At 56.2% G+C, this 26,773-nt stretch overlaps 1 protein-coding gene across 5 annotated transcripts in view; it reads right to left on the bottom strand.

The window, feature by feature from the left end:
- Positions 1 to 24,168, bottom strand: part of GRID2IP (Grid2 interacting protein) — a gene marked incomplete at both ends in the record, with an annotated part of 34,039 nt that extends 9,871 nt beyond the window's left edge. For 2 of the 5 annotated variants that reach the window (XM_082669810.1, XM_082669811.1), the window contains 7 exons: positions 551 to 705; positions 3,345 to 3,528; positions 3,835 to 3,929; positions 4,423 to 4,492; positions 7,021 to 7,106; positions 7,336 to 7,584; positions 10,258 to 10,292. In XM_082669810.1, the coding sequence (XP_082525936.1) occupies positions 551 to 705; positions 3,345 to 3,528; positions 3,835 to 3,929; positions 4,423 to 4,492; positions 7,021 to 7,106; positions 7,336 to 7,584; positions 10,258 to 10,292 (874 nt within the window). Of the gene's footprint in view, positions 1 to 550; positions 706 to 3,344; positions 3,529 to 3,834; positions 3,930 to 4,422; positions 4,493 to 7,020; positions 7,107 to 7,335; positions 7,585 to 10,257; positions 10,293 to 14,600; positions 14,615 to 15,708; positions 15,864 to 23,751 lie in introns of those variants that run through there. The other 3 variants (XM_082669813.1, XM_082669809.1, XM_082669812.1) reach the window with 3 other exon arrangements.
- Between the last annotated feature and the right edge of the window lie 2,605 nt (positions 24,169 to 26,773).

Below are 26,773 nucleotides of genomic sequence, written 5' to 3'. Positions count from 1 at the left end.
GAACGGCAGGTGCCCAGGGTTTAGCCCACTTTCGATGCTCACAGCCGAGTGATGAAGCGCGTGCGTGGTGTGGGCACGGGGGCACCCAGTGACGGGCAGCAGCGGGGAGCTGAGGCTGCACGGGGCCCCGTAGGCCCTTGTGTGAGTCTGTGGGCTCCAGAGCCCACTAGGCAGGTGTGACCTGGCCGTGCGCTCACAATCCAGGTCTGTAAACAGTGTCCACGTGAACTTCTTGATCTGTGCCAACTTCCCAGGGTGCAAAGCACAGCCACTGTGGTCACCCTCATTTTGTGGGTGAGAAACCTGAGACCCTGGGCGTTCGGTGGGGTGTCTGAAGTCTAAGGTTATGCTGCCTTAAGGGTCAAGTTGGCAAAGCACATCCGTGGGGCAAAGCGTGGGACCAGCCCCGGTGTGCTGGGTGTGCATCTCCAGGACAAGTGGGTGCATCTGTGTGTGGGAGGAGCCTGGGTTGGCTGTAATACCTCACAGGTGAGAACAGCAGGTGTCTGGCCTTTACCTGGCGGGCTGGGCAGGGGGAGGGGCTGCTTACCTGTCATGGCCGTGTAGCCCAGGAAGCATGCGATTTTCTCCCGGCAGAGTTCCTGCTCCTCGTAAGTCAGCAGCTGGTATATGAATTGCCAGAGAACCTGCTTGGCGGGCGTGTCCAGCACCGGGTAGACATCGACGATCAGGGTGTCGATGCTCCTGGGGGTGGCGTGCAGGAGCAAGGGGTTCATGACTCAGGGGCTCAACAGAGGGGGCAGGGTGGTGGACAAGGGGGCACTTCCAGGCCACAGAATTCAGCCTCATGACCTTCCCTTCCTCCCCAAGACAGGGAAGTGGGCAGGAAGGTAGGCTCTGCGGACAGGCTGCCCAGATTCAAATCCCAGCTCTGCCACTTACTAGCCAAGTGACCTTTCTTGCTACTAATTTCTCTGTCTCAGTTTCCTCCTCTGTAAAATGGGAGATAAAAATAGCATCTACTGGGGAGTTCCCTGGTGGCCTAATGGTTAGGATTCTGGACTCACTGCTGTGGCCTGAGTTCAGTCCCTGGTCGGGGAATGGAGATCCCACAAGTTGTGCTGCACGGCCAAAAAAAAAAAAAAAATGAAAGCATCTACCACACAGAGCTGTTGTGAAGATTAAAACATATAGAAAGTATTAGGAAAGCTGACTCACTATATCAGGGACTGGCAAACGATGGCCCAAGGCCCAAAATTTGGCCTGCCACCTGTTTTTGTAAAGCAAGTTTTATCGGAACATGGTTTATATAAGCCTATGGTTTATATTTTGTCTATGGCTGTTCTCAAGTTACAACAGAAGAGATGAATGGTTTCAATGGAGACTATATGGCCTGCAAAGCCTAAAATATTTGCTATCTGGACCTTTCTAGAAATAGTTTGCTGATTGCTGCATTGTATGGAAAAAATAAAACTGATCCTCATGTAACACCACACATAAAGGTGAACTCCGGGTGGATAAAAGACCAAAGTGTGGAAGGTATAATTATAAAATTAATAGGAGATATCTTTTGACCAAGGGGCAGGGAAGGACTTCTTAAACAAAAATTCAAAAGCCAAAGCCATAGGCCCCAAATGTATTGAATGTGATGATACAAAATCAAGAATACTTGTTCAAAGAAGCACAACTTGGAGCTGTTAATATTAGATATAATGGGGCTTCCCTGGTGGCGCAGTGGTTGAGAGTCCGCCTGCTGATGCAGGGGACACGGGTTCGTGCCCCGGTCCGGGAAGATCCCACATGCCGCGGAGCGGCTGGGCCTGTGAGCCATGGCCGCTGGGCCTGCGTGTCCGGAGCCTGTGCTCCACAACGGGAGAGGCCACAACAGTGAGAGGCCCGCGTACCGCAAACACACACACACACACACACACGCCCACGTACCACAAACACACGCACACACGCACACACACACACACACAAAATATTAGATATAATGGAAGTAACAATAGAGTAACAAATGGGAGAAGATATTTACAATGTCTAAAATCAACAAGGAATTGGAACCTAAGCCTCACAGAGAGGAACTTCCCTGGTGGCTCAGTGGTTAAGAATCCGCCTGCCAATGCAAGGGACACGGGTTCGAGCCCTGGTCCAGGAAGATTCCATATGCCACGGAGCAACTAAGCCCGTGCGCCACAACTACTGAACCTGCGCTCTAGAGCCCGTGAGCTGCAACTACTGAGCCCATGCGCCACAACTACTGAGCCCGTGTGCCACAACTACTGAGCCCGTATGCCACAACTACTGTAGCCCGCGTGCCTAGAGCCTGTGCTCGGCAACAAGAGAAGCCACCGCAATGAGAAGCCCGCGCACCGCAATGAAAAGTAGCCCCCGCTTGCCACAACTAGAGAAAGCCCACGTGCAGCAACGAAGACCCAATGCAGCCAAAAATAAATAAGTAAAATAAATAAATTTATAAAAAAATAAATAAAACATAAAACAAACAGGGAACTCTGGCAAATTTAAGTTTTGCCGTTTGGAACTTTCTGGAATTTTTTCCAAATATATTTGTTCAGTGGTTGGTTGAATCTATGGATGCAGAACCCATGGATATAAGGACCGACTGGGGGTGTTAGAACTTGGATGAATGCTGAAAACATGCTAAATGAAAGAAGCCAGACATGAAAGTCCACATATTGTATGATTCCATCATATGAAATGTCCAGAACAGGGAAGTCTACAGAGACAGAAAGTAGATTAGTGGTTATTTAAGGTGAAGGAAGAGCGGCAGGGGGCGAGAGCAATAGTGAAAGGGTTGGGCTTTCTTTTTGATGAAAGTGTTCTAAAATTGAGTATGATGATGGTTACACATATTTGTGAATATACTAAGAACCAGTGCATTGTACATTCAAATGGGTGAATTGCATGATATGTGGATTATATTTCAACAAATATACATTTTTGTTTAAACAAAAAAAGGGAATGAACAAGTGATGGGCTTTGCAGGGACGTGTGATAAACACTCCTGCAGCTGCTGAGGTGCAAAAAGAAAGGCGCTAACCCAAGCCTCACAGGGCGGGGCTGGTGGCAAGTGCCCGCGGTGGGGGTGTTGTGAGGGTCCCGTCAACAACCCTGCAGGGGGCGCTGCCTGCCTCCCTTTACGGAGAAGGCTGTGACTCGCCCAGGGCACTTGGCTAGGAGGTTTCAGAGTCAGGGTTTGTTCTAGGGCAGCCCCGATGGTCCCCACCCCAACTCAGGTCCTCTGAGCTTCCCTCAGGAGAAGGGGGCTTAGGAAGCTCAGGCAGGGAGACCCCGATGGTGAGACCGGGCAGGAATCGGGGTCTACCCCGGGCAGGTCCCCACCACCACCCTGGCCCAGCCACCTGTGCTGGAAGAAGCTCTCGAGGGCCCGGCAGACCCCGTAGCGCTCGGGGGGCGTGAGCAGGTGCTCCAGCTGCTGGCTGAAGGTCCTGCCCTGCACCCGGATGCTGGACGGCAGGATCTCCGCCACCCACTGCAGGGAGGTGAGCGCCGACGACGGGTTGGGAGAATCCATCGAGTCGGAGTCTGCAGGGGCCACGGGAAGGAGAGGCCCGGGTGACCCAGCGTCCCCAGGCCAGGCGCGGTTTTCCTGGCAGCTGGGGCCAGGGGACCTCCCAAACTTGGATGAGCGCCATGCACTGGGAGGCACACCTGGGGATGTGCCCCATTAGGGGAGGGAGGCCACCCCACTGGGTTTTGCAGCACCACCTGGAGAGGGAAGCTGCAGAGATGGGGGACAAGCAGAGTCCTCTGTAGAATCATAAATCCCACCCATGGTGACCCCAGCAGGGTATGTGGGCCAAGGCGGCCAAGGGCCAGTGGGGGTCTCACCGCTGGCGAATGGGACGAGCCCCTCCTCCACCACCAGCGTGGGCATTGCACCACTGCCCTGCAGCATGGACACCACCTTGTCGTGGGAGCAGTTCCTGCCGAGCAGAGATGGCCCAGGAGGGCCTGCCCAGGATGAGCCCTGCCCAAAGCCACCCGCCAGACCTCCCTGTCCTGCCGGTGGAGGCCACACAGCAAGCCCACGGCTGGGCCAGGACCAGAAGCCAGGGCCCTGCCTCTCCTGCTTGTTAATCTCCTCTGCAGGAGAAGCTCCAGGCCCAGGGTCAGCTGGACACTTCTGGGTACAGAAGGGGTCATGACCACGCCACCCCTGGGCAGGGTCCCCTCTTAAGGGTAAGACACACACGATCCATTCAACTCTGTGCCCCCTGCATGGAGCTGGGGTGTTTCCTGGTTGGAAGGACGATATGACATCCTGGAGAGGGTGGGAGGGTGGATTCAAGACTTCCTGTGAGAAGAGGGACACACTGGGGACCAACTGGTCAGAGGCCCATGGCCGGGGTATCCCAAGAGTCAGGAGTCCTGGGGACTGTTTGCCACCAAGCTCCAGTGACCCCAATAGCCTCTGACCTCATGTCTAGTCCGTTGAGGAAGAGGATCCGGTCACCCGATTTGAGGGAAGCATTGTCAGCCGGGCTCCCTGGAAGCAAGGAGACAGGGTGCGGTCAGCTGAGCGGTGACCCACTCAGGGATCCCTGTGTCGTCCTCCTGTTTTACAGGCGAGAAGTGGGATGGGTGGCAGAGGAGAGCCAAATTCAGGCCAGCAGTCCCACATTAGAGCCAGCGCCCCTCTGCTCCCAGCTGCTCGAAGCAGGGAGCTGCTCGAAGCCTGGCGAGGGTGGGAGTGCTCGGGACCCGGCGTGGACCACCGGTCAGCCCTGAGCTGGGGGAGGAGAGCAGAAAAGGAAGGTGTGCACACCGCAGAGGACCCTACTCTACACTGTATTCTCGACCCCTCGTACGAAGGTCCACATCATAAATTCCTCTGTGTCTTTGTCACTAGGAGAAAATGTGTCTAGAGGGAAGCTCCTCCCTCAGGCTGGGAAACATGAAGAGTTAATCATGTTTCGACATCTTGGGACCTTGCTGACACTGGAGGGACTGTCCCTCTAGAGGGCTAGCCAATCCCTAGAGATGGTACATGACTGGTCTGCAAGTGCATCTTTCCCGTGCCAGCCAACCAATCCTAAGCCCATCCCGCTGCCCTTCGTCTATGGGGCTCGCACAGTCCAGGTAAACCTGCTTAGCTGGCTTACCCTGCCTCACCCATTTCTTCACACACACACAAAAAAAGGACTCTTGCGCACGTTTTCTCTTGCTCCCTCTGCCTCGTGACCAATCCTGGTGCTTCCCTGTGTGGCCCTTTGTGGCATGGTGTGCCGTGCCCCTTCCTCTTGGGAGCTGTAACACACCATCTTTTTAATGGCAGTCATCTCCTGACCTGTTGGCCTCACCATGTCTGAATAATAAAACCTACATTTTCAGCACATGGGAGCAGCTAATTCTCACTCTGCCTTAATGGCCCTGCAGGTCAGCCCTAACCCAGTACCTGATACCTGGAGAAGGGGGAGCTGCTAAGTTTGCTCCTGTGGATACAGACTTTTTTTTCTTTCTGCCTCTTTCATTATTCATCACTCTAAATATGATTTGGAAGCAAGTGGGGGGAAATGATAGATGCCTAAATATACTCTCAGACTGTGAGCAATTGGTTTTCTCTTGAGGTGGGATTCGTCAGGAGAGGAAGGGGAATGATCAGGGAAGACTTCCTGACAGAGGGGGCCAGGGGTTTCTTTTTTCCTGGGACTGAAAAAGGGGCGAGGGCGATGGTGACAAATCCAACATGGCCTGCCTGGAAGCGTGGGCCAGGCTGGGGTGGAAAGGCCAGAGAGGTAGTAGCAAGGGATGAAAGAGCACTGGATCAGGAGTCAGGAGACCCCGGGTTCTAGTCCTTGATTTGCCAGAGTCCCTCAAGCCTGTATCCCCATCTGTAAAAGCTGCCATTGAAGCACCCGTTTGGCTTCCTGTGACGAGGAAGGCATGGCGTCACCAGCCTGGAGCTTGGGTTGGGGAGAACAGCACCCCTGGATTTTAACATGGCCCCAGGCCAAGTATCTCTGGCTACACATGTGGGAGAGGCAGGGAGGTGGGGGTGGGGGTGATGGCAAAGTTGGAAGAGACATATCCAAAGAGGAGAAATTAATCATGTCTAGAGGAAGCTCCCCAGAGAGCAGCCTTGGGCCTTTTCTCTACAACAGTGTGTCAATGACTTAGTGATGTACAAATCCAAGATGGACTGGGTCTCAGAATGATCCGAAGGCCGGAACAGTGATGCAAAGGCACTGAGGCACCTTCCCAGCGATCAGAAGAGCCCTTCTCACAAATCCATGCACTGGAGATGTGAGATGCAGAAGGGTAGAAAGAACTCAGCATCAGCAGGGGCACCGATGGGGCTGGTTCACTAGCACATCATGTTCAGGTGCTGGGAGGGGATGGGGACAGGACAGAGCAGGTGACCCAGCCCTGTGGGCTGCTTACAGGGAGGGAGAGATCAATTCGGTACCAGGAGACATGTCTGTCCACGGAGACCTTCCACAAGGGAATGGGCTGCCTCCACAATAAATGGGTTTTTTTCCCTCCCTCCCCTCAACGCTCCACTGGAAGGGTAGGAAGAAGGAATTCCTTCACTGAGGAGACTGCCTTTTTCAAGATGCACCATTCCAGGAGCAAGAAGGGGCTGGCCAGGTGGGAGGAGGAGGGGAGTCCAGATTTGGGGGGCTGGGGGGCTGGATAGTGGGAAGAGGCCCTGAAGCCCTGCTGCCCGCCCAGCAAGTGCGCAGTTCCCAGGGAATGGGAATGTTGTCTGGGGCTCAGCCTGGGCGGGCACCAGCTCTGTCCCGGCTGACCCCATGTCTCAGGCAGTGCCCCTTGCCCTCCCTGTGGACATAGGAAAGATCTGGACGGAGAACTTGGCTCACGTGGCGCAGGGGTGACCCTGAACTTGGAGGGGGTTCGCCCTGACTGGGGAAGGTGGATGATTTGGATCTGCTGCTCTGGGACACTCAGAGGACACAGGCTACTTGAGGTTGGTACCTGAAAGGGGGAGGGGCTGCTGAGCATCGGCCTAACAGACTCCCTCACCCCATCCTGAACAACCCACCCACACCTCACCAGGCACGACAGACTCGATCCAGACAGGTCCGTGGCCGCGAAGCGTGAAGCCGAAGCTCTTGTTGCCCTTGTAGACTCGGACCGTCCTGGGGAGAAAGAAGGGGCGGGTGGGGGGCGGGCAGCACGCCTTCCCCTGGGGAGAGGAGCCTGGGGGGTGCAGGAGATGGCGACGTCCAGCGTCCCGCTCTCCTTCACCTCTCCTGGACCCCAACCCCCAGCTGTCCTCGCTTCGCCCCCGCGCCCTCCGCCCGGGTCTCCGTGCCGAGCCCACCGACCGAGAGGCGTCCGCAGCCCGCGCCCACGCGTCTCGGGTACCTGCGCGCGCCCCCGGGGCCGGCGCGGCTGCCGAGCAGAGAGGCGGCCTTGCGCTGGGGAGGCTCGTCGGGGCGGCGCGGGGCGGCGCTGGCGCGCGTGGACACCAGGAGGCGCTCCGGCCGTTCCTCGCTGCGGCTCCGGCGCAGCCGCTGCGCGCCCTGCGCCCGCCGGGCGCGGCATAGCTTGCCCAGCAGACCCTGAGACACCACCTCGTCGAAGCGCGCCCGGTGCTTCTTGGGGATGAAGATCCTGCGGGCGAGGACAGCAGAGTCGGGGCGCGCCCCCTGATCGTGCCCTGAACTCGGCAAACCTCGGCCCAAAAACTTCTCTTCGTGGGCGCTGCCCTCGGCTCTCCCCTCCACCCAAGGGTGGCGGGGGAATCAGCAGCCCACACCCCAAGTGTCCCCCTCAGTGCCCGGACTTGCGCCCCAACGGGCCCGGGCCACATGAAGGCCACGGCGCCCTACTTGCTGCACTTCGGGGAAAGTCTCGTTCCCACTGTCCCCATTACTCTGGCCTCGGGGCCTTCAGTGCCCTCAAAGCCCATCCGTGGACCCGTTCCTCCTCTTGCCTCTGTCTTCCCACTTCTGGCCTCTCCCAGACTCCCTCATCTCATGCCCTCGCACCAGGCCAAACAGCAGATAGGGGTCCCCACCACCCACCGTCTCCCTGCCTGATTCCAGGCAGCTCTGCTGGAGAAAACTGAAGCCACAATCCGCTCCGGGGTCAGACTTCGCCCAGACCCTCATCAGACTCCCCAGCTCCCAGCTTGCTTCTCCCAGCAGCCCTCTCTACCGCTGCCGCCTCAGAAAGCGCCAGGACCACCACATCCAGTCCTGTCTTGTACACTTTTGCCCGGGCTGTGGCCCCCACCTAGCACACACTCTCTGCTCTTCTAGCTAAACCGGGCTCGCCCTTCAACACCCAACACTGGCCTTCCTCGTTTTGTCCAACATGTTTTAGGAAGTCTCTGCTCTCTGTGCCAGCCAGGCGCTCGGCTTCAAAGCTGAAGGCACTGTGGACCCTGCTCTAAAAGGAGTCACCCTGGAAGTGATGAGAGGCAGCGGGGAGGCTCACACAGTCCCTTGTTGGGGTCCACACCCTGGAATGTTTCCTTGGTGCCCATAGGTCTCCTCGGCAAGGCTAGAAGCTCTCTGAGGGCTGGATCTGAAGCTTGGGTGTGACCGACAGTGACCAGCGAGGGCTCGGCACATGGTTGGGACTCAGAGACTCAGTAAACGGGGGTCTACCAGTGGCCCACCCATACTTCTGAGTAATGGCAGCAGTTAACATCCTGGTGGACTCCCTGGCCCATGGAAGAGGATTCTGAGGCTCAGAGAGGATCCCTAACTTTCCAGGGTTACTCGGCTGCGCTCGGCACAGCTGAGATGGAAGCCCAGCCTCTGGACCTCCGCACTGTGGCAGGGCTCTGTCGAGGGCCCCTGAAGGTCTGGTTGCTATCGAGGCCTCCCTGGCTGCATCCCAAGGCTCCCTTTCCTGTTCTTTCGACCAGGAGCCAGTGCCAAGGGCATGGGAGGAGGGGAGGGAGCAGAGGCCTTGCAGCCACAGCTGAAATACAACGCCTCTGATGTCGCACGGTGGCCCCCGCTAAGTTCCCCCGATCTTTGTGGGTAGTTTAATAAGGTCAGTGGACACACTAAGCTACCTGGTGGGAGGGAAGGGATGTGGATCCTCGGGGAGGAGGGTGCATCAGGGCCTGCCCCCCACCCCCCAGTGAGCTCTGCTTCAGATCTGGATGTCCCAGGCAACCAGGAGGTTAGAATGATGGCCTGCTCAGCTCTGCCAGGAGAGTCATCGCCTGGTACACGCATCCTTGCCCACCCCCAGTGGTTCCCGAAAATCTAGAGCCTCAGTCGCATTCCCCACATGGTCAGTCAAGGTCCCCAGAGCCTGACTTCTCCTTCCGCCTGGCCTGCACCTTCCCCACATGCCTCATGCTCAGGCAAAGCAGAGATGACAAGCCGGAAACTGTCTACCTTACACTTTGGCTCCGGCCCCAGGCTCCAGAAGGTATCAGCCCAACACCCCCAGCCCCTAGGTCCAACCTGCCACCCTCTAGCAGCAATAGAGGGTGGCGGCCACCACCCTGCCCCTGCAGTGGAAACCAGGTGAGTCACCAACTGCATAGGTAGGAGAAAGTTGGGTGGCCCATTCCCTCCTTGGTGTTCTTGGGGCTGAGAAGGAAGCCAAGGCTGCCTGGTGTGCCAGACGCCCTTTCTGGCTGGTGTGGGCCCTCCATGCAGCTCAGTCTGGCCCAGGCACCCCAACCCTGGGTCTGCTCTGAATTGACTGGCCCAGCAGATCCAGATGCAGTGGGGTCTCATGGACCACTGTGGCTGATGGATTTGATGCCCCTTTGACCTGACAGCCTGGCTACGGCTGCCTCAGGACTCCCAGGTCCCTGCTATGCCAAGAAGCTTCTCTGTGGCCACAGGGCTCTTCTGGGTGCCACACAATGACCTTGCACTCAGAGTCAGTTCTCTTCTCTCTGGGGGATCAGGTCTAAATCCAACTCCAGATTCCTACCCGGGGCTCCCATAGGGTCCTCTCTCTCCACCACGTTCCCCGCCTTGTTCTCTGCCCAGTTCCCTCAATCAGTCCAGTCGTAGGAAGGAAAAAGGGCTTTTCAATCCCAGCCCTTCATCCCCGACCTGGATCCCGACCCCTAGGGCCTCGGACGGGTTCCGGGTGCCTAGCGCGGGGAACTCGCCCCTTTAATAACCTTCCGCTTTATGCCTGCCCTCCCAAGCCCCCGCCCCCAGCCAGGCTCGGTGGGTGCCCACCCAGAACAGCGAAGCCCCTCAGTGCCCCAGCCCCACCCCTTTTCAGGTCAGCCGGAGGCGGGTCCGTCGCACCAGGGTGCGCGGTTCCCGGGGGCTCCGGGCGCAGTGGGGAAACTACCGAAAGTGCCGAGAGAAGCCCTGGTCCTTCCCCATCTGAAGCCGGCGACGGCGGCGCGGCAGGTGCCGATGGGCAGGGGGTGGCGGAGCCCGCGAGCAGAGCGAGGTCGCCGAGACTCCACGCGCCTCTGCTGGGCGAGCGCGCTCGGCCCCTCCCGAGCCGGCTGGGCCCGAGGCCCCGCGCCCGCCCCCTCTCGGGTGGCCCCGCCCCGCCCGGCCCCGCCCCTTCGGGGGACCCTTCAGTCAGCTCCCCGCGAGCTGGGCTGGTCGAGGCCGTCACGCCGCCTCCTCTGGCCCCCTCCACGAGCACCTCCCCAGGCGCCTCGCCTCCGACCCCTCGGGCCGCGGCGCTCCGGAGAGTCCCCAACATCCGAATGCTGCGAGGCCGAACCCGACCGTTCAGAGGAAGCTCCGACTGCCTTGTGCAGAGCCTGGGAAGGCTTTCTGGAGGAGGTGGCCTTTGCGCTGGGACTCGAGGACTCAGCAGGTGTCGTCCAGAGAGACCCTCCCTTCCCACCCAGGGGGAAGCTCCAGAGGAGAAGGGGCTAGAGAAGGAGGCCTTGAATGCCATTGTCAGCCGCTCAAGCTGCACTCCGAACAGTGAGGAGCCGCGGGAGGGTATAAGGATTTAAGGGGAGGTGGAGGGACCCCGAAGGTTTGGTACACCAGGGGAGGGGTGATGCTGGGAGGGGCACAGCAAAGGATGTTGGGATGGGACAAGTGGCCAGATTCTAAAACACAGGAAGTCAAGTTAATGAAACCTGGTGAGCGAGTGGAAATGAGGAGGGGGTGGCCAGGTTGGGGCAAGTCCCAGGTGAGGGCAGTGGGGGGAACAGAGGGCCTCCCTGGGATGGGCGTGTCCTACTGGGAGAGGGGAGGGGAGGACCAGCTAAGGGGAAGAGACGGAGATAAGGGGAAAGGGGGTTCGGACCCCTCCCCCAGCTCTGGGCCTGCCACAAAGCAGGAGCAGGCCCCAGGGCCCCCACTGCATTGTCATTTCTTGCTGATCCGAGTCGTAGCTTCAGGCTGGAAAGGGTGAGAATCTGAGTTCTGAGGACCAAAGGATAGATGCCGGGGAGCCAGCCCAGGGCATCCTGGGAGGGGTTTCTCAGGGACAGCCTCAAAGTGGCAGGGCGCTGGGGGAAGGGGGGTCAGCACAAGGAGGCGGTCACCACCCAGACAGGCTGGAACCGCAGAGGCAGGAAACCCTGGGGACTTTGGCTCCGCCTCAGTCTTTGCGGGGAACATCCTCCATGATCCTGCCTGCGGGTTTCCTGCAGCTCGTCACAGGGAGGCCCCTGCAGACCTGATGGTCAGTCTCTGTCCTCTATCCAGGCCATGCTGCCCAACACACTTCAGCCCTGCATGCCTGGCCCCAGGGAGGCCACCACTCTGGGGTGACCTCTCACGGCTTTATGTCTCCCCTGCAGCAGCAGGAAGCCTGAGCCGGTGCTCATTCGGTGTCCTCCCCGTGCCTGACCTCAGCCCTGCCGGGGGGAGAAGTGTCTGAAAATCCTCACGGTGAGCACAGCTCCCTGTCATCCACAGGGCCACAGCCGTCCCATCATGATCGAGCCATTTCTGGTTGTTTGGTACCAGCTGTGATGGCCCTGAGGCTGTGAAGACCGTCCACGTTGCCGTGGGCACTGGAGACGCGACCACGGAGCAGATGCTGCTGCTCGAATCCAGACACAGCCAGCAGTGCACTCGCTGCCTTGGGGCCAGGTTCCCCCCCCCCCCGCCACCCCAGCACAGTGAAGGCACCGAAGGGGCCAGCAGCTGGTGCATCTGGCCAGATGACCCATGGCAGCATAGGGTGGGCCAGGCTGGTCCTGCTGAAATGTCTGCCCCGGCAAGAGGGTACTACCAAAGGCAGGTCACACCAGGGCAGTGTTTCCCCCCCACAGAGGACATTTGGCATTGTCTGGAGACAGTTTTGGTTGTCACAAAATGACAAGTGGCAGGAGGGCGTGCTACTGGCATCTAGTGAGCAGAGGCCAGGGATGCGGCTAAGCGTCCTACAACATGCAGGACAGCCCCCAGCAACAGAGAAACATGGGGCCCCAAACGTCGATAGTGCCATGGTCAAGGAACCTCTCTAGGGAGAAAGAGACCTTCCCTAGGGGAACCAATTTAACGGAGCACATACTAGATGCCTGGCGCTTCCCCTACAGTGTCATAGAATTTTCCAAGGAGCTTTGTATGATGGTGTCGCTGACACTTGTCATTAAAGCAGAGGAGGGTGAAGGAGGTGCTCACACCCTATCCCCCAGATTCTCAACTAATCTTTTCTCTGCTTTGCCACTGGCAGAGTCCACTTACATGCTTTCCTACCAAGAACCCCACGGGGAACACGTAGAAATGACCAACCCCATCTTTATGAATGAAGTGTAGAGGTTAGTGAAACTGTTCAAGGTCACACAGCCAGTGAGTGGACTGGGGGTTCGCTAGGTCTGCTGGGATTCAAAACACAGCTTCTTCCACTACCTCAGCTGTTTCCTCTCCCGACCCCTACCCCTGACCCTTTCCTTCTTTGCATTTTTTCCTGAAACACTAGCAGAGCACAAAGCTGACTTTGCTTTCCTCTTCCCTCCTATCCACGTCACGCTTTCCAAACTACCTGGCCTGTCCTAATTAGAAAGTCATTTTATCACTTCATCAGACTGGAATCCCTTTGGGGATAGACCCAAATTAGGCTCTGAGCCACAGGAGTAACTGCTGTCGTAAAGAAAGATAAGACCCTTTACTTACAACATCGCCACTGACCCAAATCTCACCCTCACAGCCATGCTAAGATGATGAGGCCACGCTGAATATTAAGTCGTATTTGATATCCATTAAATTCAATGTTAAAGAGTGACATGTGGCTAGTGGCTACTGCACTGGATGGCCCAACTTCATGGTCTCACTGCTCCTTCTCCTTTCTCCCCAAGTCTTCCAGTTGGGCCACTGGGACCACCCCTCAGAGGCCACACGGTGATTTGGGTGGGTTCCAGCCTCTGTCGAGTGTGCACACACATGAGCACAACACACGCGCACACGTGTATCTTTACCTACCCTTTGCTGCTGCACCTCTCGTTCAAGCCTTGTCTCTCCTCAGTTGGGGGGTCCCAAGGCCAGAGCCCTTCATGGCCCTCTACCAAGGCAGGGTGGGTCACAGCTGGGCACAGTTGGGCACCCAGAGCCCTTCATGGCCCTCTACCAAGGCAGGGTGGGTCACAGCTGGGCACAGTTGGGCACCCAGAGCCCTTCATGGCCCTCTACCAAGGCAGGGTGGGTCACAGCTGGGCACAGCTGGGTACCCAGGGTTGGGTTGTGTGTGGTACCACCCTCGCCTTGGCTCTCCGGGCTCCACCTCTGTGGCTAGACGCCTGGCCCTGATGAACTGTCTTCCCACCTCCACAGGGCACAGGCCACACCCCACCGGCCACTGTCTAAGCTCCAGCTCCGGAACTTGCTGCCTGCTCCAGGCAGCCTGCCCTGACTGCCCTGTGCTGAGTCCATTCTCAGCTGCCCCTCAGCTGATGCTCAGCTCTCAGAATCACAGAAAACTGTCTGATTCCTCCCTGCCTCCTCTGAGCTCTCTCGGGAAGGAGCTGCGTGGGGATCATCACTTCATCCCTGGAACCCAGTACATGGGCACCAGAGTACACCAGTACACCAGAGGGGTGGTGGAGGGGGGGTGGGGAGGTAGGGGGATGGGTGGCTGAAGCCAGGCTGCCAGGGCACCCCTCTCCCTGCAGAGCCCAGCTGGGCACCGCCCCCCCCTCCAGCAGCCTCCCCAATTTTCCTGTCGCCCTTGACGCTCGGACAAGAGGCTGCTGTTTCATCCTCCCCAGCAGCGCCCCGGGGATGGGGACGCTGCGGGGACTGGGCATCCCAGGTGTCCAGGGTTCCCGGTTCCCAGGCTCTAAATCGGGCATGCCCAAGGGGGTGCCTCTCCACCCCGACTCTTCCTGACCCTCTGCCGGCCGCTCGGGGGACGAGCCGCGGACAGGAAAGGCGGGCGTAGGGGCTGTCCCGGGAGGCAGACCGGCTGACCCGGCAGAGGCGGCAGGGACGGAAGCCTGGGCAGCGCCGGAGGGAGATGAGGGACCGAGGGGGCCTCCAGCTGAGCCTGGCGGCTAACAGCCTTAAGACACGCATGCCAACTTCCCAGGCACAGCCTGGCCACCCGGCCCCTGGCCCAGCACTGGTGCGGAGGGGCGGGGTGGGGGGCTGCCCATCCATCACCTCCCCAGGGAGCCCTCAGCGCCAGCGCATCATCTGCTCTGCAAATTTGGCTCTAGAAATAACTTTTTTTCTCTCCGGATTTTCCCAGCAAGGGGCAGGCCCCTAACTCACCCCAGGCAGCTCATGGTGGCCTCTTTTGGTGGCCTTCTGTGCTCTGCTGCAGAGCGGAGACGCTGCGCCCGGGCTTGGGGAGTGGGGGTGGCCAGCCCGGTCCCTGACATTGGCCAGGCCCAGAGGGAGGGGCAGGCTGCGGGGTGAATGGCAGCGAGGGGAGGGGGCGGGCTGAGCCCAGGAAGGGGGAGGGGCGGGGGTGGGGGAGCGTCACAGGCCCTGGAGGCAGGGGGTGGAGAGCCAGCCCCGCAGGACCCGTGCAGGGAACACATCATTCAGGCCCACGGGGGCCTGATCAAAGCTGTGCGGTGCAGGGCAGGATGGGGGTGGAGGTGGGGGGCCGGTTTCGGGAGATTCCCAGGCCACTCCAGGTGTGGACCTACCAGGAGATTTTTTTTTTTTTTTCCTGAAGGAGGAATTTAGAAGGTCCAAAGCTGAGCAGAAAGTGCACAGCTGACTGGTTCATGTTCTTGTGACTGCTATTCATTTGCTGTGTGACTTTGGGTCAGTCCCTTAACCTCTCTGAGCCTCAGTCTACCTCTGTGGAATGGGGACAATAACAGTGCTGGTGGGATTCAGCGAGAGAGTGTTCGTCTAGGGACCTGGCGAGGTTTTTGGCATGCAGCTGTCATCATCAAAGGGCAGAGAGAACACACTGTTTATAGGCTGGGGAGGGGGGCGGTGCCCGGGATGGACACAGCACAGCTCCAGGCTTCCTTGCCTTGACACTGCGCCATTACTCCCGCTCAGTGAAGAACTAGGAGTGTCTCGGTGTCGCACTGGAGATTTCTGCGATCTGGGTTTGGGGACAGAGCAGGGCAGACTGTGACTTGAGCTCAGGGGGTGGGTCTTCTCTGCAGCCCGTCCCAGCCCAGCAGCTAGCAGCCCTTTCCTTCTCACTCAAAGTGATGCCCTGGCGGCCAGCAAAGCCAACAGCTGCCCTTCCCAGCAGCCTTCGGGGTCACTGGCCCACCCATATCCTGGAGCTGAGGGGATGTTGGGGTCCAGCTCAGGGGCGGGCCACGCAGCACCAGCAGCAGCGGAGCCCGGGGTGGTGGTGGGAGAGTGGGCACCCCTGCTTGCCCATCCTGCCCCCCAGTTGAGGTACCTGAGGTTCTCCAGGAGGGGCCCGCGGGCCTCGAGGGGCAGCACCAGGGTGAGCGCCCACACCAGCTCATCCACCCGCTGCTCAGCCGCGAACTGCTTCAGAGCAGCGGACATCCGCTCCTTGGTCATCGGCTGGTCCCCCAAGATTTCATCCACCTGCGGGGAAGGGTCTGATGAGTGGCCACCGGGGTCCCAGGGCAGAACACCAGGGAATCAGTCACCTCCCTCCCTTTCTCCCCCAGGACAGCTGACATGGCAGCCCCCTCTGGGCCCCCGTGAGAGCTCCTTACCCAGACCATGCCATTTCAGAGCTCACAGTAGCCCAACGAGGTGGGCGGGGCCAGTATCTTTGTTCTGTATCTAAGGAAACTGAGGCTGCTAGGGGTGGGGTGACTTACTCAAGGCCATGGAGTCAGGATTCAAACCCAGAGACAGACCTACTGAATATCGTAAGGATTAAAGGACTCCATGTAAGAGCTTAAAACACGTGCCAAGCGCTCTGTAATTGCTAGTTACTATCATCATAACACAGTATTCCCTTCCACCATACTCTTCCGCCGAGAGATCCCACAGAGAACATTCCGGCTCCACAAAAAAGCCCTGGAGTGCACGCGTCACCCCCAGTTCTGGTTTCCTCAATGCTCCCTCTGGACTTTTGTTTTCTTCACCTTAGTGTGCAAACCAGCTGAGGCCAGACAGAGCACATCTACTCAGAGGAGCCTACTGGACACGGGCAGTAAGAGTGTCCAAAGCCTAAAAACGCGCTTGTCATTTTACCCAATGATTGTGCGTCGACGAGTGTATCCTTGACGTGTCCTGACAAGTGCACGACGATATACGAGTGAAGAGGTTCACCTCTGCATTGTTTATGATACTGAGACATTGGAAGCCGTATAAATATCTGACATTACAGGCTAAATAATTGTAGCACATCCGTTTGGGGGATATTTCCTTGGCTATGCAGCCAAGATGGGAGGAAATCCCCAACCAGGTGAGAGGCGAGGTCCTGGGCCTGATGTTGCAGCCTCGGGCAATCGGAGGCTCTGGCCCAGGGCTTTTGCTCTTGAAGGAATGATGCAGAGATGTGGGGACACGGAGCTTGTACAGGGCAGTGGCAGAGCCCTGTAGCGCGCCCTGAGCAGACTCATCCTGAAGGGTGTTTAGGACAGCTGTGCTCCAGGTGGCCCATCCCTTCTTGGTCCTAAGCCTAGGTCTCCAGCACTGATTCTATGAACTCTTCCTCCCACAAATTCCTTTTCTGCCTCAGTTAGCGGAGTCAACTTCTGTTGTTTCACAGCCAAGTTCACTCCATGCTCTGCAATATTGGATATCGTTGATTCTAGGGTGAGCACTTTTTAAAAAAAAATTTTAACATCTCTGAAATCAGGTTGTGTCCTACGGCTAGTTGTCATTCCTGTGCATGTATGAATTTGGTCATAGGTTTCATATTGTTACTTCCATTGAGTTGTATACATTGCGAGTACTAAATATGTCCAAATAAGTCTAAAAGCCCTCTTCCACTAACTACAAATTAAGTGACAAGAAGATAAGGAAGCATGTGTCATGGGTCAGTTGGCAGGGAGTTTTCTTTCTTGGTGGTAAATAAAACAAGTGCATCTTGCGATCGACAGTGTTTAAGGTTTGATGCAATGTGGTACCATTTGGCCAGAGAGAATGATGCTGTAGGTCTTTATTTAAAAACCATGAAATGGGGAGTGATGGCTAATGGGTGCAGGGCTTCTTTCTGGGGTGATTAAAAAGTTCTAAAATTGTGGTGGTGGTTGCACAGCTCTGTGAATATACTAAAAACCATTGAAGTGTACACTTTAAATGAATAAATTGTATGGTATATGAATACATCTCAATAAAGCTGTTATAAAATACATAGAAAATGTTTGTGATAAACAGGTAAGTGAAAAAAACAGGTTATCAAATGGAACACACGGTGTTACATTTTTATCATAGATAATTACACATATGTCTGCACAGGGAATATGCACTAAGGTTTATAGTGATTTTGATCATTTTTGTTTGTTTGTTTGTTTTTTGCGGTACGCAGGCCTCTCACTGTTGTGGCCTCTCGTGTTGAGGAGCACAGGCTCCGGACGCACAGGCTCAGCAGCCATGGCTCACGGGCCCAGCCGCTCCGCGGCATGTGGGATCTTCCCGGACCGGGGCACGAACCCGTGTCCCCTGCATCGGCAGGCGGACTCTCAACCACTGCGCCACCAGGGAAGCCCTGATTTTGATTATTTTTATGTCAATGGTTTCCATTTTTTAAACAGTGAGCTTATATGACTTATACAGTCAGGAAAAGGCATACATGTTGTCATTGCTTCTTTTTTTCCCTTTATTTTTTACTGTGGTAAAAATGCACATAACATAAAATTTACCACTGTAACCATTTTCATATGTACAATTCAGTGGCATTAAGTACATTCACAATGTGGTGTAACCATCACCACCTTCTAGTTCCAGGACATTCTCATCACCCCAAATGGAAACGCTGTACCCATTAAGCGGTCACTCCCCATTCCCTACTTCCCCAGCCCCGGGCAGCCACTAATCTATTTTTCTGTTCTACGGATGCTCATACTGAATATTTCTTATGACTGGAATCATATACTATGTGGGCTTTTGTGCCTGGCACCAATACTTTTTTTTTTTTTTTTTTGCCTCACCGCATGTGGGATCTTAGTTCCCCGACTAGGGATCGAACCTGCGCCCCCTGCAGTGGAAGCACAGCGTCCTAACCACTGGACTGTCAGGGAATTCCCACTTATACTTTTAAAAATGCAGCAGTTAACCATTGTCTGTCCATACTCCAGGAGATCCCTGCCTTGTTAGTCCAGGGTCTGGGGGTGCCTCTGGGTACTGACATCCTGAGCTAACCCTGAAGCAGGGGTGGGAGGCTGGGCCACTTGGTGAGCCTGGGAGTTTGCCATGCATCTCTCTCAGGACTGTGCAGGTGCAATTTCAGCCAGAAGTGGGCTGTTCAGTACTCCCTTCCATCCACCCTCCAAACTTCTCAACAGACCCAGCATCCCTCCCCTCCACCCTCCACTCTCCTGGGCAAGGCCAACCCACAAGGCCACAGACATTCCACTGCACACACACACACACACACACACACACACACACACACACACACACACACACACCAGAGTCCCCACCCTCTCTTCCTGCCACCTACTTGTCACTCAGCTATCAGCTTGAAAGTCCCCTCCTCAGGGAGCCTTTCCTGACCACTCCGTTCAAGGGGCCCCCATCACTCTCTCATCTCCCTGCTTATTTCCTCCCTTAATTGATCATCATCTGAAATAACTGTTTGTTGATTTGGCCACTTGCTCATTGTTTCTTTCCCCACAGGCATGTCAGCAGCTATGAGAGCAGGCTCCCCTCCAGTCCTGTTCACAGCTGTTTCCCCAGCCCTTGCTCATCAGACGGCTGTAATCAACCGCGGCAAAATGCATGGATTTCAGTGTCTCCACAGCCTCCTTCCCTTCAGCTCATACAAATGTTCACATCTTTCCCAGTAAATCAAGTCCTCCCTGATCCCACAACCCCACCATCCTCTTCTTTTTCCTGCTCAGAACTGTCTATACTTGCTCTTTCCATATGACTGTCCTTACCCGCCACAGTCCACCCCTTGACTTGCCACAAGTGCTCCCTGACACCGCTCTGGACAAGGACCCCAAATGGTGACGCCTAGATCTTGATCTTCAGCCCAGAGCTTGCTCCTGAACTTCAGAACTGTACATCCAGCTGCTTTCTACGTGGTAGCACAAGGGGATTAAGGAAGGCTTTCCAGAGGTGGTGACACCATAGAGGATGAGCAGGTATTAGCAGGTGGCTTCCAGGGCGTCCAGCCAGAGGCCACATTCTGTGCATGCCTGAGTCCCGGCACCTGCACACCGGGTCTCCCTCACCAGGTGTGATGGCCCGAGACATAGACCTGACATCTTACTCCTATCCAGACCCGAGCACAGGGCTTGGTGCATTCATTCAGTGAGCATTTACAGAACTGAACCAAAGAGCTGGCAAGTGGCCAGCCATTCTCGAGGTGCATTTCCCGCAGCTTCCCCGCCGACCTTTCTTTCCCTCTCGGTGCGTGGGGCAGGCTGCAGTACCAGGCATCCCTCCTCGAGAACCCGCCAGACCGAGGAAGGTTAGTGGCTTTGAAATCAAAGTCAGCTGCAGCCTCGATTCAAAGGAGAACATGGCTAGGGGGAAAGATGTTTTATGTAAGAAAGAGGAAAAAATAGTTCCTCCCTCCTGGGGCCCCTGCCACAGTGCGGTTTTGGTGTCAGCTATTACCGAGATGCTCTCAACCTACATCTAAGCATGATGCGCCATCACGGGACACTAATGGATTTTCTATTAAATATCAGACTCTTCAAGGAGGACAATCTGGGGCAGGAAGAGTGCTGGCGAGAATCTGGGAGCTGATTGTTCAAAACCAATGGCGGATGGTGGGGGGAGGCGCTCCACAGACACTGTTGATCTTCCTGAGGCAGTCTTTTTTGGGGATTTGTGGAGCTGCTTGGGGAGCTCTAACCAGAATCTACCACTCTCCATTCCCTCTTGCCAGAAAATGCACCACAGCTGACCTGGGCAGCTGGTCAGATTCCTCCCTCGGTCATGACCCCTGGCCCTGCTTCCTGGCCAAGTCTGCATGTCCACCCTGCCCTTCTGGGGCCTCTGATGGGCCCCCTTCCGACTCTCCAGGGATTGCATGGAGTGTGGGACAGACCTTTGGTTCTACAGCAGGTCATCTGGCATTACAGCAGACTTTACTAGTTGCGATGGTCTGAATGTTTGTGTCCCCCCAAAATTTGTAGGTTGAAAACCTAATGCCCCAGGCGATGGTATTAGGAGGTGGGGCCTTTGGGATGTGGTGAGGTCATGAGGGTGGAGGTCTCATGAATGGAATTAGTGCCCTTATAAAAGAGCCCCAAAGAGCTCCCTCGCCCCTTTCACCATGTGAGGTCAAAACCAGAAATCTGCAATCCAAAGAGGGCCCTCGCTCAGCCATGCTGGCACCCTGTTCTCAAACTTCCAGACTCCAGAGCTGTGAGAGATAGATTCCTGTTTATGAGTCACCCAATCTGTGGTAGTTTTTTACAACAGCTGGAATGGATTCAGGTGCTAGCGCTCACCAATATCTCTAGGTCTCCCCTCCTTCCTGGACACACAGAGGACTACACTTCCCAGCATCCTTTGGAAGCAGCAGTGTGACTGGTTCTAGCCAATGAGCATTGACGGGAGGTGCAGTGGGTGGATTCCTCCCTTAAGAGTTGAGGCCCAATCTTCTTTTCTTTTTTAATGAATATTTTCTTAATTTTTTTAGTAGTTACCATTAAATTATTAACACATGTATTTAACTAAACAACAACAGCAACAAAATGACCCGAAGTCTGACATTAATCTCTGGCCCCTTCCTAGATAAGAAAAGAAATTTACGACACTTTACTATGGAACACAGCTCGCCTCCGCTTATCACCCTATCACATTCCTTGTTAGTGTTGCTTAGAATTTTAATTTTGTGAGGCACAATCTTCTATGCTCTCTTCCTCTTCTATGGGAATCTTTGAGCTTCATGTTGAGATGGAGGAGTCTGGAATGCTGGGACCTCATGTAGAGGTCAGCCCTCTGGACACTTAGAGGACTAAAAGTGGGGGTAAAAATAAGCTGTGGTGGGTGCAAAGGCATCCATAGCTTTGATGTTTGTTGTTACGGGCGAGCTTATTATGGAGACAGGAAAAAGTCACATCTTTTGAGGAGCTGGACTCTGGTGACCTAGGAAGGCCAGAGCTGAGTCCTGTGTGTATGTGTGAGTGACTGCCTGGACCTGGCTAGAGGCTAGCCTGCTTGGGGGAATGGGGCTGAAAGGCTCAGCTGAGGTCCTGCCCAGACAAGGGGTTATGCTGGGGCACATGGTAGAGGTGAGGCTCCTGAGGGGGGTCAGTGTAGAAGGAGGACTGGGCCAAGCTTAGGTGCCGGAAGAGGCCAGGTGGGTGGGGATCTGATACCTGGGCAGTGAGCTGGGAGCCACTTGGGCAATGGCCAAACTCCAGCATGGCTTCCTGGCCCCTTCGCCCCCAAACCCCATGGCCAAACCCTGCCAAGGGCAGGACTGAGCAAATCCACTTCCATGGAGGACAAGGAATGGTATCTGAACTCAAGTGTCCCAAGTACCAAGCAGGTACTAAGTTTCCAGGACATTGGGCTTGGCATCCACATGGGGCCTGAACCCTAGGCAGGGTGAGGGGAGTGTCTAGGCTCCAGACTCCTTCCCGGCTCACTTGTTGTTCAGTTGGAGTTTCAGTCAAATGAGGGCCTTTGGACCACATCTGCAGGCCCTGGAGCATAGGTATATGAGGGCGGATGGCCTGAGGTAGTTGCTGCCCTGAGACCTTCCCGGTAGACATGATCGTACTGGGCAGCCTCTTCCTCATATATGTGTCACATCCCAGGTTTCTTGGGATTCTGGCCTGAGGCCAACACCATCCTCAGTCTTTCCTTCCCAGCCCCGGGTCCCCACCTCTCCTGGTGGCTACCCCTCACTTCCTGAAGGTGACTCAGGCCTTGGGCTCCTCTTTCGGCTGGAGGCCTTGGCCATTTCAGGCTCCTAACTCTCAGTCCTCAGGGAAGTCCTAACTTTCCACCTGAGAACACTCAGAGCCTGTGTGTGCCAAAGTCTGACAGGCGATGCCTTTGGAGGTTTGGGGGACCCAAACCTGGGCCTCCTGTGGCCAACCTGCCATCCAGACTGCTGTGCAGGGCCAGATCCCGGTTTTGTGGGGGCTTGAAATAGGTGTGGTTCTTTTATTTATTTATTTATGTTTGGCTGCGTTGGGTCTTCGTTGCTGCGTACGGGCTTTTCTCTAGTTGCGGTGAGTGGGGGCTACTCTTCGTTGCAGTGCGCAGGCTTCTCGTGTGGTGGCTTCTCTTCTTGCAGAGCACGGGCTCTAGGCACACGGGCTTCAGTAGTTGTGGCACAGGGGCTCAGTAGTTGTGTCTCACGGGCTTAGTTGCTCCGCGGCATGTGGGATCTTCCCGGACCAGGGTTGGAACCCGTGTCTCCTGCATTGGCAGGCGGATTCTTAACCACTGTGCCACCAGGGAAGCCCAGGTGTGGCTCTTTTGAAAATAACACTATGAACTATGGTCTGAGTGTTTGTGTCCCCCTCCCCAATTTATATATTGAAATTTTAACCCCCAAAGATGGGGCCTTTGGGAGATGTTTAGGTAATGAGGGTAGAGCCCTCATTAAGGGATTAATGTTCTTAGGAAAGAGACCCAGCAGAGATCCCTAGCCCCTTCCACTCTGTGAGGACACAGCAAGAAGGCCACTGTCTGTGACCCAGGAGGTGGGTCGTCACCAGACACTGATCTGCTGGCACTGTGATCTTGCACTTCCCAGCCTCCAGAACTGTGAGAAATAAACTCCTGTTGCTTATAAGCCACTCACACTCTTGACAGTTCATTAGAGCAGCCGCAGTCGACTAAGGCAGTATGTTACTAATACGGGCAACAGAAAGAATGATCCATTACCACGCACAACAGGGATGAAAGTCACAGATATAACATGACCATAAGAAGCCCAGTACCAAAGAGTACATGTTATATAATTCCATTTATATGACGTTCACAAACAGGCAAAAGTCATCTAGAACGATGGAAGACAGAATAGTAGCTACCTCTGGTTGGGGCAGATAGACAGGGAAAGGATCACACGAGAACCTTCTCATGAAGGAGAGGGTGAAGGAATCATTCTGTGTTCTGCATTCTATTACTGTCTTTATGCTATGAATCTACAGGTTGATCAGGGTGGTAGTTATAAGGGTGTATGCCTAGGTAAGATTTACTGAGCTGTGCATCCGTATTACCTCAATAAATAAAGAAAAGCCACTCCCACAAATCAAGCCCCTGACGTGCCCCGCCCACAGTGCCCGCCCCCCAGAACAATAGCCCCTAGAGCCCCACCCCCAGACCACCCCGCCTCCTAGGGCCCCGCCCCGTCCTGCCCTGGGCGTCCTACCTTGCGGCTGAACTCCTGGGCTTTGCGCCTGCGCTCTCGGTGCACGGCGTCAGGGCGTTTGCGGCCGGCCAGGCGTAGCAGCTCGCGGCCCACAGAGAGGCCGCGGCCGGAGCGAGGGGCCCGCGAGGCTGTGGTCAGGGGTGCACAGCCGGATCCCGCGCTGGGGCCGCCGTCGGGGCCGGGGAGCACGCCCAGGCTGGGCGGCACGCGCGGGCAGCGCCGGGCCAGGCGCACGAGGCGCTCGCGGCTCAGGCCGCCCACGGCCAGCCCCTCCACCTCCAGGATCTGGTCCCCAGGCCGCAGACCCCCGGTGTGTGCGCTGCTCCCTTCGGCCACCTCCAGGACGAAGCAGGGACCCGAGCCGCCCAGCCGGAAGCCGAAGTCCTCAGGCCAGCCCTGGTTGGTGGCTGGCATGGCAGTGGTGTCCGAGCAGCTGGAGAGGGAGAGAGACTGCACACTGGGTTGCGTGCCGCTCAAAGACTCAAAGCCTGTGCTAGTCCGAGTCTCTACTTCTTCCTCTCTGCCTCCGTGTGGAGGATGAGTTCTTAGGATATTGTCTGAACCCTTGGATCCAGTTGTGCCCGATTCACCCACCAACTTCCATGGGACAACGGGACTTCCCAGTGGTATGAGCTCACAAATTCCTACTGACTTTGGGGGTTATTTGCCCTTTGAATTGCCCTCCTTGAGGAAGCGTGATATGGCTGATTTGGGGGCTCTGGGCTCCTGGCCTTACGACAGGCTTGGGGTAGGGGAGGTGACTCTGTCCTCCAAAAGCAGATGATTGTGTGGGCTGGAGACGCAAACACATCATGGGGAGGTGAGAGTGACACGTCATAGGTGAGGCTTAGTGTTCTGGGTGAGAGTCCATAGTTCTGAGATCTTCTTGATGCTGGCTTAGAAGAACCTCTGAGGGCTGGATTTTGAAGGCCCTGGTCTCGGTACCCCTCGGCCCTCCGAAGGTGTTTGGAGAGCCCTCCACCCACACTATGGGTGTCATCCTCCCACTGGCTCCCTCTCCCAGGAGCTGGCCTCTCCCAGGACACCTGGGGAACACTTCTTAGAACCGTTGGGGGGCAGGGAGGAGGTCCAGGCTTCCAAGAGCATCAGGGACTCTGGGAGGAAATGTCCCTGAGTGACATTCACTGAGAACCTGTGTCACCTGCCACCAGAGTGCACGGTGTGAGAACTCCTCACACTTGGTGGGGTGGAAGCTGCCATTCCCCGAGGCCGGCAGGCTCACTCCCGAGCCCACCCCAGGGGACCTGGTCCTCTTCCGCCAGGCAGTGGTGCTACCATGGGGCCTCAGGGACACTTACACTGTCACACGGTGGTCTCACTGGACTACTGGGTCCACCGGGCCCAGGCGGGGTGGGGGCATCCCCGTGTCTTGGAGGGGCCTGAGCTCAGTTCTTGTACCACGAGAGAAGCAGTCAGCTCCTCCACGATCAAAGAGGGGCTGGCTGGAGACTGTGCGCACCTATTCTGACCAGCGACCTCTGGCAGGGCTGCCTATTAGAGGCCAGAGCAGGCAACTCCTAACACATCTACACCCAACCTGGGGAGCCTGCACAACCAAAGAGGCTGCCAGCAAGCGAATCCTGCTGGGCATTTGAGCTGTGTCCAGCCCTCCAGTGCGTCCGCAGAGCTGCAGGTTGACCAAAGCCCTCTCTCACCCATGCAGAGCTCCCCGTCTGGGTCACTCTCCTCTCTCATCTTCCCCTGGAAACAGGACTCCAGGCTCCCAACAGGGCTTACGAGAGGCAGGCATCCCAGGGCTGCCCATCCCAGAATATTGGGTCCCTCACCTCCCTCCAGGTTTGCTCACCTTCCTCCCTGGTGACGGCAGTGGCTGCAGTGACAGAGCACAGCGCTCGCGGGACACCTGGGGACACTTGCTTGTTGCCGGCCCTCCGCTGCTCAGGGCCTTAGCATCGGTTACTGATGCGTCCGAGGTGACAGCTGGAGTTTCTAAGGCAAAGTGATCCTCTCAGTAACCCGAGAAGGCCCCGGTTACCAGGTGGACCAGCAGGATGGTTGGACAGCTTGGCCAGGGCCCAGAGTGGCCGGCCCCTGCTGTAGGGTCCTGGGGGATGCGCAGTGGTCCTCAGGCAGGAGTGAAGACTGACTGGAGCTGGGCCTGGGGCCAGGTCCACCCCTGAGGTCACAGAGCTTGGCAGGTGGGTCAAGAGGATTCAACTGGGCTGTTTGGGGGTGGGGGTGACGGCACAGGGGACTGATGAGACTCACTGGGGCATGGAGATCCAGTCCCCACAGAGGACACCACCTCCAGAGCCCCACAGGCCAGGTTTATTGGCAGGAGAAGGGGAGACCCAGTCCAGAAAAAGATGTTTGGATGGGAGAAAAGATGCTGACCTAAGTAATTTTGGAAACGAGCAGGGTCTGTAAAACGAAAGGCAAAAGGAACTGTGCATAACACTGTGCTCTAGTCGGGAAAGTTGTTCCCTACAGGGGTGCAGGTTGACAATTCTGAAATCACACTGTACGTGCACACTGGCACTGAACAGTTAAGTCAGTGGATCGTGGGAGCCAGGATTCTCCCTGTTGGAGTGGGAGATTACAGATGAGCAAAGGGGAAAAGCTGGAATGACCCGCGAGGCACTGGATTAGTCAGGAACAGCAGTATGAACTCATGCTTAGCCTACTATTGCAGCAGATAGATATACAGAGAAATCTTTACAGATACGCGCATATGCATAGGTTAGTACCTGCACGTCAGTTTGCTTGCTCTGTCAGCTGAGAAGGCTTAGAAGCAAGGACATCCCAGCAGCAATGAGCACATCCAGTGCCAGATCTTGATTTCTAATATCGTTGCCCAGTAAAAGGAGCCCGGGCTCCCTGGAGAAATGACCGATTCGAGGGCTGGGGCAGGAAATATACAAGGTGAGCCTGGAGCATCTTCTAGTGCTGGAGAGTAAGGAAGTGCTAAACACACACACACACACACACACACACACACACACACACACACACACGATGGGGTTTGTCAAAGGGACACAGG

The sequence above is a fragment of the Grampus griseus genome (genome assembly GCF_964374135.1).
Source record: "Grampus griseus genome assembly, chromosome: 14".
Classification (NCBI taxonomy): Eukaryota; Metazoa; Chordata; class Mammalia; order Artiodactyla; family Delphinidae; genus Grampus; species Grampus griseus.
Note: the sequence above shows the minus strand (reverse complement) of the source record. Positions and strands in the feature narration are given on the sequence as shown.